This window comes from Watersipora subatra, chromosome 1 (assembly GCF_963576615.1).
Source record: "Watersipora subatra chromosome 1, tzWatSuba1.1, whole genome shotgun sequence".
In the NCBI taxonomy this organism is placed as follows: domain Eukaryota; kingdom Metazoa; phylum Bryozoa; class Gymnolaemata; order Cheilostomatida; family Watersiporidae; genus Watersipora; species Watersipora subatra.
In genome coordinates this window covers 17,264,097-17,279,319 of record NC_088708.1, presented here as the reverse complement: position 1 = coordinate 17,279,319, position 15,223 = coordinate 17,264,097, and the positions used below count along the sequence as shown (strand labels likewise).

The following is a 15,223-nucleotide window of genomic DNA, read 5'->3' as shown; positions in this document are numbered from 1 at the left end:
ATATTTGTGATGTTACTTCACACCGCAAACTAATTTTTACGGAGGAACTTTTGAGGACCTTCACAGCACACCGCTGTTTATGTATAGATTTTCATAGGGCTAAGTTGTCGCCTTACGACTTACCTCGTTCAGTAGTCCCTATTTACCTATATCTAAATTTCAATACTTACTATAATTAGCCATGTGAAGCGGCTATAATGTAATTAGTTTTATTTTACAGGGTTGTAAAGCTTTTCAAGTCTCTAAAACAAGAAAAGGGTATGATGCTATAACACTTAAAAATTCTTGTTAGGAAAGGTAAGGTTTGCATGGCTCCTTGGCTTTGTCACGACAGGCTATCTGGTTTACAGCGCATAATACCATTACTAGACTATGTGACAACCATGCTTAGAAACTAAAATCATGACAAATGTGAAAGAGCCTAACCTGTTGGTGAGCTGGGATACATCGTGCTCTGTCGTATATTATCATTTTCATCATTCTCTTCTCCAGAAATGGAAGCTGATGTCTTAAATCGCTTCTGTCTGCAACCATTGAACAACAACAATACAATATGGTCAGCTATATGAGTGATACCAGTCCCACCAAACACACATCTGCACCACTATACAGAGACATCTGCACCACTATTTTATCGCGACATCTGCACCACTATACAAAGACAGCTGCACCACCATACAGAGACAGCTGCACCACCATACAGAGATAGCTGCACCACCCTACAGAGACATCTGCACCACCCTACAGAGACAGCTGCACCACCCTACAGAGACATCTGCACCACCATACAGAGATAGCTGCACCACCCTACAGAGACATCTGCACCACTATATAGAGACAGCTGCACCACCATGCAGTGACATCCGCACCACCATACAGAGACACCAGTCACATCGTAAGAGACATCAGGTTAACTATACAGCGATCTCCAAGAACCAAACAGTCATTTTTTTTCATATAGGTTGTTGATAGTCTAACCAAGTAGTGGCCCAACTATAATAATTGCTAACTGAAGCTAACTATCCTTGTAACATTCGGAGTAGTGTATAACATTTATTAGCTGACTTATAGAAGACCAGAAGAAAGCTGTGCTAACACAAATGGCGTTTTGCATTCGCCTAAGCAAGCGATTGGGAGAAACCCACATCGAATATTATAACATGCCCAATAATAAATATTAATACCGTTATGTAATGCTGTGTATGAAATGCAAATAGTGATTTTAAATGCATAGAACTTCCAGTGGAATAAATTAGTGAAGATTCCCACAGAAGAGAGACAAATGTTAATATGCTTAGTGATGACTAAGTTAGTGTTCAAACTCTATCAGCAAACTATCACAGCCAATCACAGCCAATCACAGCCAATCACAGCCATCACCCGCTATACGAGTCATCATTTTCATGAATATTGTTTGCAAAAATAAAGCTTTGAATTACAATTAAAATAACTGTACTCAGCAAAGCTTGGTGATATCGATATCACATCCGCAGCGTATTGACTTTGTATTATAATTAGAAGGACGATTTTCTATAAATACATTAATCTGCGAGTGTAAAACAAATGAATAGTTGCTCAACTGTAAGGAGACGGGCGAGATAATCCGCATGCAGGGTCAGTTTAGTATCTTCAAGTGCATAATATAATATGGGGAAACGTGATGGATTAATTCATCATGTGATTATTTGTGAATAACTGTGAATAGTGATAACACTAACCACTTGTGAATGTGTTACCACAAAAAATATATACTGTATATGTGTATATATACAGTATATGTGTAAAAATCCATCTATTGAATATATTAGGATACGTCAATTGAATGTGTCGGCATATGTCTATTGAATGCGTTGGTATATGTCTATTAAATGTGTCAGCATATGTCTATTGAATGCGTTGGTATATATGTCTATTAAATCAAATGGTTCAGCATGTCCTGGTAATTAAAATAACAAATGAAATTTAACAGGCCTGACATTTCTATAAGTACTATAAGGAGGTTACAATGACTGCACCCTGGCAGCATGTCTGAGTGACAAATGGTTACAGCACAACTATAAAAACATATTTAAACAGCTCTCCAAATTTGATGATAAGGATGCAGTGCCAGCGAAATTTGATTATAAGAAAAAGAAATAATCGCAATCCACAAATTTGGGTTCATGAGAAAATAGCAGATCATTTTCTGAACTGTTCTCTTGGTTCTGAACTGGCGCTGCACTAAATGTCTCCTGCACTAAATGTCTCCGCACTCCATTTTTTGCCTATACAAACAAGTTAATTTATTTTGGTCGAGTTAATTTATTTTGGTCGTGACCTTGTCCATTATTCTAACCAGCCCAACCTCACAGTGCATCTTCTATCCTACCTTTGCAACTACATGATATGTCCATTAGCGAAAAAACAGAGTGTCTCGTAATGCGAGTAACAGCTGTTGAGCCGAAAGAACAATACCGTTTATTTTATCGGCAGCTGCTGCCTAAGCTATTGCCCACTGAATATCCCTAGTGATGGTTATAGCTTGCTATTGAAGCGGTTAGTAAGGCGCAATGAGCATGGCATAGGCAAGTTACACACTAAATGAAACAATGTGTTCTAAATTAGAAAACCTAAACCGCAGCTACCAACTGTGTAACTCGTGAATAATTACCTATAATTTAACGCTTACGCATGACATTAACAAGACAGTAGATTTTTAACACATTCATGAACAAGCAGTTGTTCAATAAGGTCAAATAATATTACAATCAAGTTTGAAGTAAATTGTGGGCATCAATGACTTTTGCAGAAACAAAACACCACTGAATGAGTGCTCTTAAAAGAAATGAAATACCTTACAGAAGTAATCTAAAACTGCTGTCTTGAGAGCAGCCATGCCGGTCTGGTATGATAATGAATGTGCATTTCACAACCTTACTAAAATCTACCAATCACTGTTATGGATATGATCTTGGTTCAAGTTTTCATAGAATCTATCAAACAACTTATTGTTGTTTGAACTCAATCCATCTCAAAAGCTAATAACTTGTTCAAGTCTTGTATTAGCTACTCGCATGGCAACGCATGAAGTTTTTACAGTGGGTAGTGGATAAAACCTGAATTCCTACTAGTGGTCTATGGTAACTGATGTTCAGAATTTTTGGGGTTATTCATGAAAGTGAAAAATGACAAAGGCTTGCTAAGGATTATAGATTAGAGTCTCAAGCGTGGATAATCATGGCAGATTTTGTATCATGAGGGGATCATCCTTGATATATATATATTTATATATAATTTGTGGAATTTTAAGACGTGCCTTGTCACAAAACCTGTTATACAACTGGAGGGCAAGAGGTACTGACAGAAAGAAACTACAAAGTATTTAAATACCAGCAGGTTTAATAGAACTGACACTGCTTTGTCACGGAAAATGCGACCTAAATCTTGGAACATCCAGTTGTTGAACGCTTGCTGTATATGAAAGTTGCTGTAAATGCTGTATATGTTTATGAAAGTTGCTGTAAATGCTGTATATGTTTATGAAAGTTGCTGTAAATGCTGTATATGTTTATGAAAGTTGCTGTAAATGCTGTATATGTTTATGAAAGTTGCTGTAAATGCTGTATATGTTTATGAAAGTTGCTGTAAATGCTGTATATGTTTATGAAAGTTGCTGTAAATGCTGTATATGTTTATGAAAGTTGCTGTAAATGCTGTATATGTTTATGAAAGCTGCTGTAAATGCTGTATATGTATATGAAAGTTGCTGTAAATGCTGTATATGTTTATGAAAGTTGCTGTAAATGCTGTATATGTTTATGAAAGTTGCTGTAAATGCTGTATATGTTTATGAAAGTTGCTGTAAATGCTGTATATGTTTATGAAAGTTGCTGTAAATGCTGTATATGTTTATGAAAGTTGCTGTAAATGCTGTATATGTTTATGAAAGCTGCTGTAAATGCTGTATATGTATATGAAAGTTGCTGTAAATGCTGTATATGTTTATGAAAGTTGCTGTAAATGCTGTATATGTTTATGAAAGTTGCTGTAAATGCTGTATATGTTTATGAAAGTTGCTGTAAATGCTGTATATGTTTATGAAAGTTGCTGTAAATGCTGTATATGTTTATGAAAGTTGCTGTAAATGCTGTATATGTTTATGAAAGCTACAAATCAAACTTATGAAGTCCTAAAATTAATTAGCTTTCTACTGCGAGGTTTGACTACATAACCCAATTTTATTGGATGCTCAAACATTCATAGCACCATATCGCACCTTACCGCTGCTTTGTTGGCAAACACTTAAGAAGATGAATATATATAAAACAATAAACAAAACAAGAAAACTACTCCTGATAGCCTAATATTCTTTACCTGTTACATTCTGTACCAGTTACTTTACCAGTATGGTTGTGTGTATCAGCACAACCATACTTTGAGAATAGATAAATCATTCCCTGATACTCATCGGCTCATATTTGTTAAATTGTACAACCAAACTAGTTTAACTACTTAATGAAACCAGTTTAACCAAACAGTAACTCCAGTCTAACCACACAGTAACTCCAGTACAACCACAAAGTAACTCCAGTACAACCACACAGTAACTCCAGTACAACCACACAGTAACTCCAGTTTAACCACACAGTAACTCCAGTACAACCATACACTAACTATAGACCAACCTTATAGTTCCAGGGTCAATTGTGATAGCTACTAAGCAGGAGGTACAGTAGGAGTCTATGGTGAAGTAATCCTGACCAGAGCAATAATACTGACTCGACCATGCAGACATACTGACCAGCAACACAGTCATAAGGCTTGCATAATTAACAATACCTGTGAGCAGCCATCACATCTCCTCCGTTATGAGCAGGACCTGGCATGGACATACTCCTTACACTGATGTACTGCGAAGTGGGCGGCCTCATGGATGATCCATCTAATCCAAGCATTATCGATGCTGTAAAAGAAGTAAACATTGTGACAAACAAGTGACAAATGTAGAGTCATCAATGGTATAATTTTAAATGTGGGAAGCATTACGTTTCACAGCCGGTATATATAATAATCCATTAATGTAATGAAACTCGAAAAACCATATTCTCTCCAGCATGCCGGGACAATTTTATGCAGTCAGTTTTATGACTTGTAAAACTTGTTGGCCATGGACTTCCAGCGAGAGTGCGAAGCAAGGGAGAGAAGATTACTCTTAGGGCTCCCTGTCAATCTAGCTCGTACCAGATTGGGTAAACCGAGAATGGGAACTGTAAGTGGAGAATGCCATGTGAAGAAGACATGTAGCATGCACATTTGCGTACAAAACATTTTTTTTTCAACCATAGCTCCAAGTTTACAGTCTTCTGACAAAATGGTGGGAATACCGATGCTATTTATTTCAGTAGAACACAAACGAAGGCGCATCATTCGGCAGCGTCTAACATCTATAGCGAGAATATATAGAATAGAAACAATCTACGATAACATCTATGATGGCAACATCATAGATGTTTATAATTAGTCACTAATTATAATTCATCACAATTTTTATAATTAGTGAATCAGGTAGAAAGCACTAGATTGGCTCAATCTAACTAAATTGGTTTGAAAACTGTAATAAACTGGCTGGAACACTAAATGGGCAGTCGAAATATAATCAAATAGTAGAGTAAGCAGATAAAACCATTATAGAGAAATTAAAACCAAACTGATAGATAAGTATATAAAAAGCAGGTTACCTTAAGATATTTTATATAATTACTATATATAACAATTTTACATAATATATGTATATTATCATTATTTTATATTAGTAACATATCATTATTATATAAGATATTTTTACGTCAGAATATCACAAGATTTTACAGTTATGAAAAACCGAGCCTCTCAAATGTTATTTCAAGCCATGAGGCAAAGGAATATAGTGCAAATCGTTAAAGCACTTGCCCATTTGCGTCAGTTGATTTGAGGCTCTAGCAACTGCAAGCTCACATATCATTTGGTCATCCGATGTTTCTATAACTCTTCGTACGGCTTATATTTCATGTTTATTTTGTATTATACCCGATCGGATTTTACTGATATTTATTTATGAGAAACGCTGGCATTAATGACAGCAATCTTTCAGAGAGGCGTGACATGTAACAGGTGAGGACTTTATTATACTGAAGTCGTGGATTGTCATTCATGCGAAGGTAATCGAGGCAATCAACTAACCACAGAAAAAAGATTATTGCTGTGCATCGATGAGCAAAATCATACATCAATTAGTTTTTAAATAATTTTTCACTTTCAGCTATGACATACCGATGTGAATCACCTACAAAACGATCTGCTTGAGCGGCAATCTCTAAACAATGGCTCATGAAATATCATAAGTACTCTATTGGTTGCCTCGTTTAACTCTAAACAGCAAACAAAGAGAAAACCTCATCTAACAAAACCTCATACTAAAAAAATCAACTACGGTTAAATTGGAATGGCCAAAAATATTTGAGGCAACCATCAACTGAAAAATACCTCTTGCCATAATATTTTATTTAAAGTTAACATTATTAAGTTTCGTTATCAAAGGGTGCTTAAAATTCGAAATATAGCGAACAGCTAATATACTATAGTAAGTAAATAGCTCAATTTATCACCATATTTTCCAGGTGAATGTAATAAGAAGATATTTTCATTTGGTGTCTGATTGGCCAACCGGATATTGCAGTAACTGAGCAATACTTTTGATTTGGTTATCACTCTACTGCAACTGCCAATGTTGGTTAACGCAAACAAAAATTTATTTAAAATTAATTTTTGTTGTTGTATGTAATTATGTGAAATCTGTTTCTAATTTGGCAAACAAAAAATAAATTTTTATAAAATTGGTTATTTTCATACAAATAAAGTTTGCACAACTTAAAAGTGTGATAAACTTAAATTTAACTTAAAACTTGATAGTTAAAATCTAACTAAAGCCATAAAACGAGCAAATATATTAGCAAATAATAAAATACTTCCACTATAGATAGTTCAATTTTAACTACAGAGTATGAACTGGCAATGGCAATTTCGAGAGAGGTTGATGATCGCTCAAAGTTAAAAAGCTAAGGTAGCAAAAGGACAAATAAATTAAAAAAAAGAAAACTGAGCAGAGATATTGTTGACAAATTATACAAGCCAAACGGTAGCTACTGCTATAGTGTTTTATATGTCAACCTTTCTGCCACCACAAACTTCTATACATACAATTAATGACATAGCGAAAATGTCGGCTAATATGAATCCATGACATACAGCTGAAACCAACTGAGCTAATCAGCATCCTTCTAAAGACTCAGAATAAGTGTGCCAACCCGAGAGAATAACTATTGATTTGTGACAGAAAAAGCGAACAGATAAGTGGACAGACAGATGGCCAACGGCCAATAATACAGACAGGATTAATTTTCATTTCAATTATATTTCAAGCGCCTTGAATATTTTCCTTAAATTAAAAACTGTATCGTATAACTGCGCGACTGTAGATAAGTCATATCTACCCTAAAACGAAAACATTGCTGTCATAAAAAGAGGCTTCATTTCAGTCAAGAAAATGTGGACCCTCTGCAGTTAATGATGAGTTCAATCCTTAGCATACATCAAGGGCAATTGTGACATCGTTATACCTTAAAGCAATTATGTTTTTGAAGAATGAATATTTAACAATGCCGATGCTTTTAGAATCAATTATGAAAGGCCTGACAAGAAAAAGCCAGATGAGGGCTGTAGTAATAGAAATTTCGAGCATAGAAACAAAGAGACAACTCAAAGAAAATATTTTCTTAAATTGAACATAATTTAAAAAATTCTTTATGGTTTTTAGAACAGTGTCATTATTCTAAAGAAGCTAGATTGGTGATATCATATCATTCCATGAACCACCTCCAAGTTTGCTTAGCGCAAGTATTTCAATTAATTGATTTTTTCTTATTAATTGCATAGAAGTCAACTCATGCAACACTCTACGTGTGCAAATGAATAATAATTGTGCAAAAAGACCTCTTTGGGATAAACTGCTATTAACATGGGTTTCACACATTTTTCAACCATATTCTTCTTCGAATAAAAAAACATAAATTTTAATGTTATTAATTACATGTGTGTTTGAGGTTTTCAATCTAAAACTGTCGTCGAGAGAAACAAATTCACACTAGTGCTTGGCAATCGTACACCGTAAGCGGGTACAAATAATTTACAAAGAATACTTAAGTAGTACAAAAAGTAACTTCCTACTAGCAACCTTAATATATATTGAAAAAATTGAGCAGTAACAAAACAAGTAATTGCAGAACAATTGCAAACCACTGATCACTTAGATAGCTTAAACTGCCACAAGTACGTCATTCAGAGATTTTATCTATGATGTTTAAAATTGAAAACCTAAAACTAGGGTTCAAGTATCAGATGGCATCAGCAGACAAAATATTTACTTATCAAAATACATAAGGGGTAATTTTGAGTTCAAATCTTGAGTTCTGCTAATCATTCAGTGATGGTGACTATTAGGATTTGATCTTCAGACCAGCAGAGAATGGACTATAATTATAATGGCACTTTCGAATAAGGACTTCATTGAATGTCACATAGGTTTCATTCGCAAAACTCCCTACTGTTTAGCAACGTCCCACAGTTTTTGGCAAACGACAAACGCAATTTTCGAAATGTGCCAACAACCAAATGTGGCAAAACTTTTTGCACCTGGGTATTATCCGCTTGGTTTATGGCCAAAATGTCCCAATTCAATCTATTTTGGCAAGAATTTATGACTAGGCACTAATACCGCAAATAACGCAGAGAAATCTTTCAGCTGCTGCCGCAAATAGTCGGCAGCTAGTCATATTAACATTATATCTAGCTAAATACATAGCGAGCTATGCAACTAATAGACATCCCCCATGACTAAATTTTTTAGAATTATGAGTGTACAAGAGTAGATAGAATCATGAGTGTACAAAGTATAGATAGAATCGTGAGTGTACATGAATAGATAGAATCGTGAGTGTACAAGAGTAAATAGAATCGTGAGTGTACAAGTATAGATAAAATCGTGAGTGTACAAGAGTAGATAGAATCATGAGTGTACAAGAGTAGATAGAATCGTGAGTGTACAAGAATAGATAGAATCGTGAGTGTACAAGAGTAGATAGAATCGTGAGTGTACAGGAGTAGATAGAATCGTGAGTGTACAAGAGTAGATAGAATCGTGAGTGTACAAGAGTAGATAGAATCGTGAGTGTACAGGAGTAGATAGAATCGTGAGTGTACAAGAGTAGATAGAATCGTGAGTGTACAAGAGTAGATAGAATCGTGAGTGTACAAGAATAGATAGAATCGTGAGTGTACAAGTATAGATAAAATCGTGAGTGTACAAGAGTAGATAGAATCGTGAGTGTACAAGAATAGATAGAATCGTGAGTGTACAAGTATAGATAGAATCGTGAGTGTACAAGAATAGATAGAATCGTGAGTGTACAAGAGTAGATAGAATCGTGAGTGTACAAGTATAGATAGAATCGTGAGTGTACAAGAATAGATAGAATCGTGAGTGTACAAGAGTAGATAGAATCGTGAGTGTACAAGAGTAGATAGAATCGTGAGTGTACAAGAATAGATAGAATCGTGAGTGTACAAGTATAGATAAAATCGTGAGTGTACAAGAGTAGATAGAATCATGAGTGTACAAGAGTAGATAGAATCGTGAGTGTACAAGAGTAGATAGAATCGTGAGTGTACAAGAATAGATAGAATCGTGAGTGTACAAGTATAGATAAAATCGTGAGTGTACAAGAGTAGATAGAATCATGAGTGTACAAGAGTAGATAGAATCGTGAGTGTACAAGAGTAGATAGAATCGTGAGTGTACAAGAATAGATAGAATCGTGAGTGTACAAGAATAGATAGAATCATGAGTGTACAAGTATAGATAGAATCGTGAGTGTACAAGAGTAGATAGAATCATGAGTGTACAAGAGTAGATAGAATCGTGAGTGTACAAGAATAGATAGAATCGTGAGTGTACAAGTATAGATAAAATCGTGAGTGTACAAGAGTAGATAGAATCATGAGTGTACAAGAGTAGATAGAATCGTGAGTGTACAAGAGTAGATAGAATCGTGAGTGTACAAGAATAGATAGAATCGTGAGTGTACAAGAATAGATAGAATCATGAGTGTACAAGTATAGATAGAATCGTGAGTGTACAAGAATAGATAGAATCGTGAGTGTACAAGAGTAGATAGAATCGTGAGTGTACAAGAGTAGATAGAATCGTGAGTGTACAAGTATAGATAGAATCGTGAGTGTACAAGAATAGATAGAATCGTGAGTGTACAAGAGTATATAGAATCGTGAGTGTACAAGAATAGATAGAATCGTGAGTGTACAAGAGTAGATAGAATCGTGAGTGTACAAGAATAGATAGAATCGTGAGTGTACAAGAGTAGATAGAATCGTGAGTGTACAAGAGTAGATAGAATCGTGAGTGTACAAGAATAGATAGAATCGTGAGTGTACAAGTATAGATAGAATCGTGAGTGTACAAGTATAGATAAAATCGTGAGTGTACAAGAATAGATAGAATCATGAGTGTACAAGTATAGATAGAATCGTGAGTGTACAGGAGTAGATAGAATCGTGAGTGTACAAGAGTAGATAGAATCGTGAGTGTACAAGAATAGATAGAATCGTGAATGTACAAGAATAGATCGAATCGTGAGTGTACAAGAATAGATCGAATCGTGAGTGTACAAGAGTAGATAGAATTGTGAGTGTACAAAGTATAGTTAAAAAGCCAGGAAAAAATTGAATGAAAATTTGTTTTTGACACAAATTTAACACAGAAACCAACATGATAATGACAAATTCATGCACAAAGAGATGATAAAAAGTAAAAGCTATTTTGCCTTCTACCCACTATTAGAGAGCCATCAGATGAAAAAGATATATTTGCTGCAAAAGACAATCCATCTTGTATGAGAAACTAATATTCCTGTTTGTTTAAACACTAATTGGCTCCTAATAAAATCAGAGTTGTGACACAAAATGTTTTTTATGTAATTTGCAGACATTGTTCATTGCCTTGTAAAAAAATTGATGTTTTCTAACATTGAACAAATCAACTGTAAAGCATCGACGATAATAAAAACAAGCTTCCTTATAGAGCCCTTAATGAAGTAAGCTTGGATTCTTTTTTGGTCAAAAAATTTTTTGTGGGAGCAACTCATCTTATCTATATCAAACATTGACTTAATTTTACATAAAAACTCTCAAACCATCTGTTGGAAGTCGTTAACTCGAGCACGAAAGCTGATGAAGTTTGTTAATAAACCTTACGGTGAAGCTATTATTTCAGACACACTTATGTAACTAAGGGTGCTTTCAACTTCCCTATGTGTGCCTCTACGGGGTGTGCCTCTACGGGGTGTGCCTCTACGGGGTGTGCCTCTACGGGGTGTGCCTCTACGGGGTGTGCCTCTACGGGGTGTGCCTCTACGGGGTGTGCCTCTACGGGGTGTGCCTCTACGGGGTGTGCCTCTACGGGGTGTGCCTCTACGGGGTGTGCCTCTACGGGGTGTGCCTCTACGGGGTGTGCCTCTACGGGGTGTGCCTCTACGGGGTGTGCCTCTACGGGGTGTGCCTCTACGGGGTGTGCCTCTACGGGGTGTGCCTCTACGGGGTGTGCCTCTACGGGGTGTGCCTCTACGGGGTGTGCCTCTACGGGGTGTGCCTCTACGGGGTGTGCCTCTACGGGGTGTGCCTCTACGGGGTGTGCCTCTACGGGGTGTGCCTCTACGGGGTGTGCCTCTACGGGGTGTGCCTCTACGGGGTGTGCCTCTACGGGGTGTGCCTCTACGGGGTGTGCCTCTACGGGGTGTGCCTCTACGGGGTGTGCCTCTACGGGGTGTGCCTCTACGGGGTGTGCCTCTACGGGGTGTGCCTCTACGGGGTGTGCCTCTACGGGGTGTGCCTCTACGGGGTGTGCCTCTACGGGGTGTGCCTCTACGGGGTGTGCCTCTACGGGGTGTGCCTCTACGGGGTGTGCCTCTACGGGGTGTGCCTCTACGGGGTGTGCCTCTACGGGGTGTGCCTCTACGGGGTGTGCCTCTACGGGGTGTGCATCTACGGGGTGTGCCTCTACGGGGTGTGCCTCTATGGGGTATGCGTAACAAAATTTCCTACTGTTGCCTGAGCGTATGCGATTAGGAATCACTGAGACCTACGTGCCTTATAATCTTGAAGTTATCCTTTATATGCTGCTGCATACGCTGAGTGATCGGAATGGCAATTACTTTATCGATTAAAGGATGATCCATTGATGACTTCAATAAAAAAATTTTTAGCATTCGACAAACATGTCTGTTAGGTAGCTCACAGTTGGCTATCATAGCCTAAAAACAATAAATATGTACCAAGCTCTCTAGCTATAGTTTAGAAGGTCGGTCGAAAGGCGCTTGCTTACTCCCCTCTGATGAGAAGTACAGAACTTGATGTGGTGCCCCAATCATCACACAAAACTATCATACTTTTTTACAATTGTGAGAGACAAGTGGTCGGAATCTGAACACCATATGCCTACCTATACGCATATCCCCTACACGTAGGTAGTGAATGCAAAAGCACCATGATTGATAGCGACACCTTGCTAAACACTAACAGAGCTTCAATATCAAAACCGCATTGCCTCATAGTCCTGGAAGATGCTGACCCTAGCACACAGCTAGCAGACAAAAGCTATCACGATAAAAGGAATACTTGCCACTCAGGTCATGCAAGAAGGTGCTAGAGAAGAGATGAAAGGCATAAAAATGAAAAAGGCAGGATGAAAACCTAGATAGCGAGCAACATTTGCCCTGGTACCAGCTTGCTCTCATTGTTCACTATATCAAAGTGTAACTCTTAAAGAAAGGATGGAAAAGGATTTTTACCATGTTCTACAAGGCACAGCTGTCTTTATTGATTTAATGTTAACTACAATCGGGATTTGCCTTTCTCAGTTCGCTAATCACTCTGTGTTAAACCGAAGTAGCGCTGACTTAGCATTTTATAGCTGCCTATGAGACATCTCATAACTTATAATAACATATGAAAGACTGTATACTGTGTGGAACATTTTCTAAAACTTACTTTAGTTTCATGAAACTCGCTGCAGTTCCCTTGATCGGTACACAAGAGGACTACTTCAAATAAAAAGCATACGACCATTTTTGATAATGATTGCATAGGCTGCGACTGACATGAAATCTAAAAAGATATGATCTTTTACCAACTGGTTTAAAAGTCAGTCAAATATGTTTTGAAACTTTGCAACCATCGTCACCCTTTACTATTCATCTTGAATAGGGCTAAAAATAACTTTTTTAACTACGTAGTTAAAATAGCATGAAGATTGAAAATACCGATTACGCATTGATCATTCTGTATATGTTGATGTGGTCGAGCTGTAACTCGAATACAGCTTTGTGTGGAGTGGACAACACTTTCAATGTTAAGTCCAAATTAATTTTTGCTACCTTCTGCACCTAAAGCCTTGTCAATGCACTCGTGACAATTTTGTAATCATTGTCACGGGTAAGAATGTTTGTGTTGAAGCTGTTATAAAGTATTACTTCCACAATTAATACATTTTTGCTCAAATACTTTTCTGGTTGGCACTATTTGCTTTTCTTGAACTTCAGATATATTTATTGTTAAATAATATTTCAGCATGCTACAAATGAGTTAAAAGTCTTAGGCATATAAAAATTTATTTATTATGCATCTTTAGATTTACTTCCATCCATAAAAAACGCTTCAATATTGCAGCAATCTGCTAGGCCTTTTGTTCTGCGTATAGTTTAAACATGCGCCACATAACAAATTGATCGGTGTCCTTCCGATATTGTTTCTAAAGTATTTCTATTCAACATTGGTTCACACATCCATAAGAATTTTAATAACCTAAAGATTAATAGGGATGGAGTTGTTTGCACAATTAAAGAATATATACATTTTCTGGTAGTGCAAGCAACTCCGCCTATGCTCATATCCCTGAAGGCTACGCATGTGTCACTTCATGGTTCTGCTAAAAAAGACCAACTGTTCACTGAAACCCACAAGCTATAAACATAGTCCTAGTACTGAATCATCAACTTTTGATCATAATAAAACATTCAAATGATGCGATTTTCTTAAAAAGTGGATTGAAATATTGAATTAGTTTGCTTAATAAACCTGTAGTAAAACCATATTCGAAATAAACCCAACATTTAATGGTTTTATTATGCAATAACCTCTAATATTTAGGTAAAACTAGGCCAGTATCATAAAAACTCAATGATGAAAATATAATAAAATCTGTCATAGACAGGTTGACTTCTAAAATGCTTTGAAATGTTACCATAGCTACATGACATGGTTAGCGATGATTATGGTCTAAATACAAGCTATAGTTTTGTAACTACGATTTATAATCCTCTATTTTTTAAGTGACGAAAGAGATTTGGCAATTAGCAAAGCACTAACCATTGATGAGCATGAAGTACACCACTCATATTTAAATAAACATAATTTTTTTGAAGGTAAATGTGAAAAGTAGGGCGACTAGTTAACATAGCATGTTTATGAGCTGAGCTTACCAAATTCAAATGAAAAATTTTGATCCCTAGACGAGTTCACGAGTATGTAGCAGTTACTGGTGTTATACTTCCTTCAACTCCATCATCTTACGTATGACATTAAAAATCACAGATACGGTGATGGCTGATACGTACAAAACAGGACAATAAATGGAATGTTGAAGCAACTGGTAAACTGACCAAGCGCCACGTAGTACTACTAGCACTTACGTTGTGTTATGTGAACCAACTCATGGGCTGAGAAGACACCAGTCGCTCTTATACTTTCGTTGCCCTGAACCATACCAGCCATGTGACCTGAGGGAACTGCAAAACGTCAACATCTTTTACAAGAAACGCAAAACCAGTTTCAGATAGGTGTAAGGACTGCAGCATCGCATTTGGTGAGTTCAGTTAGCAATAGCTTTAGCACCAGCAAGCCCCACAGCCATTCTATGTATTGAGAGCAAGAAGTAAACCTAATGGGTCACTAAGACTTGAAATAGATGGACATACTGCTAGACTGTGAATGAAGTAAAGAGGAAAACAGTAGAGTTACCTGCTATAGAATCAGAATTGTCTACTGCTACAGTGGGACTCGACGGCTCGGCACCAAAATCCCT

General features: G+C 36.9%; 1 protein-coding gene across 1 annotated transcript in view; it reads right to left on the bottom strand.

Annotated features, from left to right (window-relative positions):
* Positions 1-15,223, bottom strand: part of LOC137406123 (uncharacterized) — a 16,833-nt gene extending 1,610 nt beyond the window's left edge. Inside the window, exons 1-4 of the mRNA XM_068092685.1 lie at positions 15,160-15,223; positions 14,832-14,927; positions 4,819-4,942; positions 427-524 (exon numbers count right to left, since the gene is read on the bottom strand). Coding sequence (XP_067948786.1) covers positions 427-524; positions 4,819-4,942; positions 14,832-14,913 — 304 coding nt within the window. The 5' untranslated portion in view covers positions 14,914-14,927; positions 15,160-15,223. The remainder of the gene's footprint in view (positions 1-426; positions 525-4,818; positions 4,943-14,831; positions 14,928-15,159) is intronic.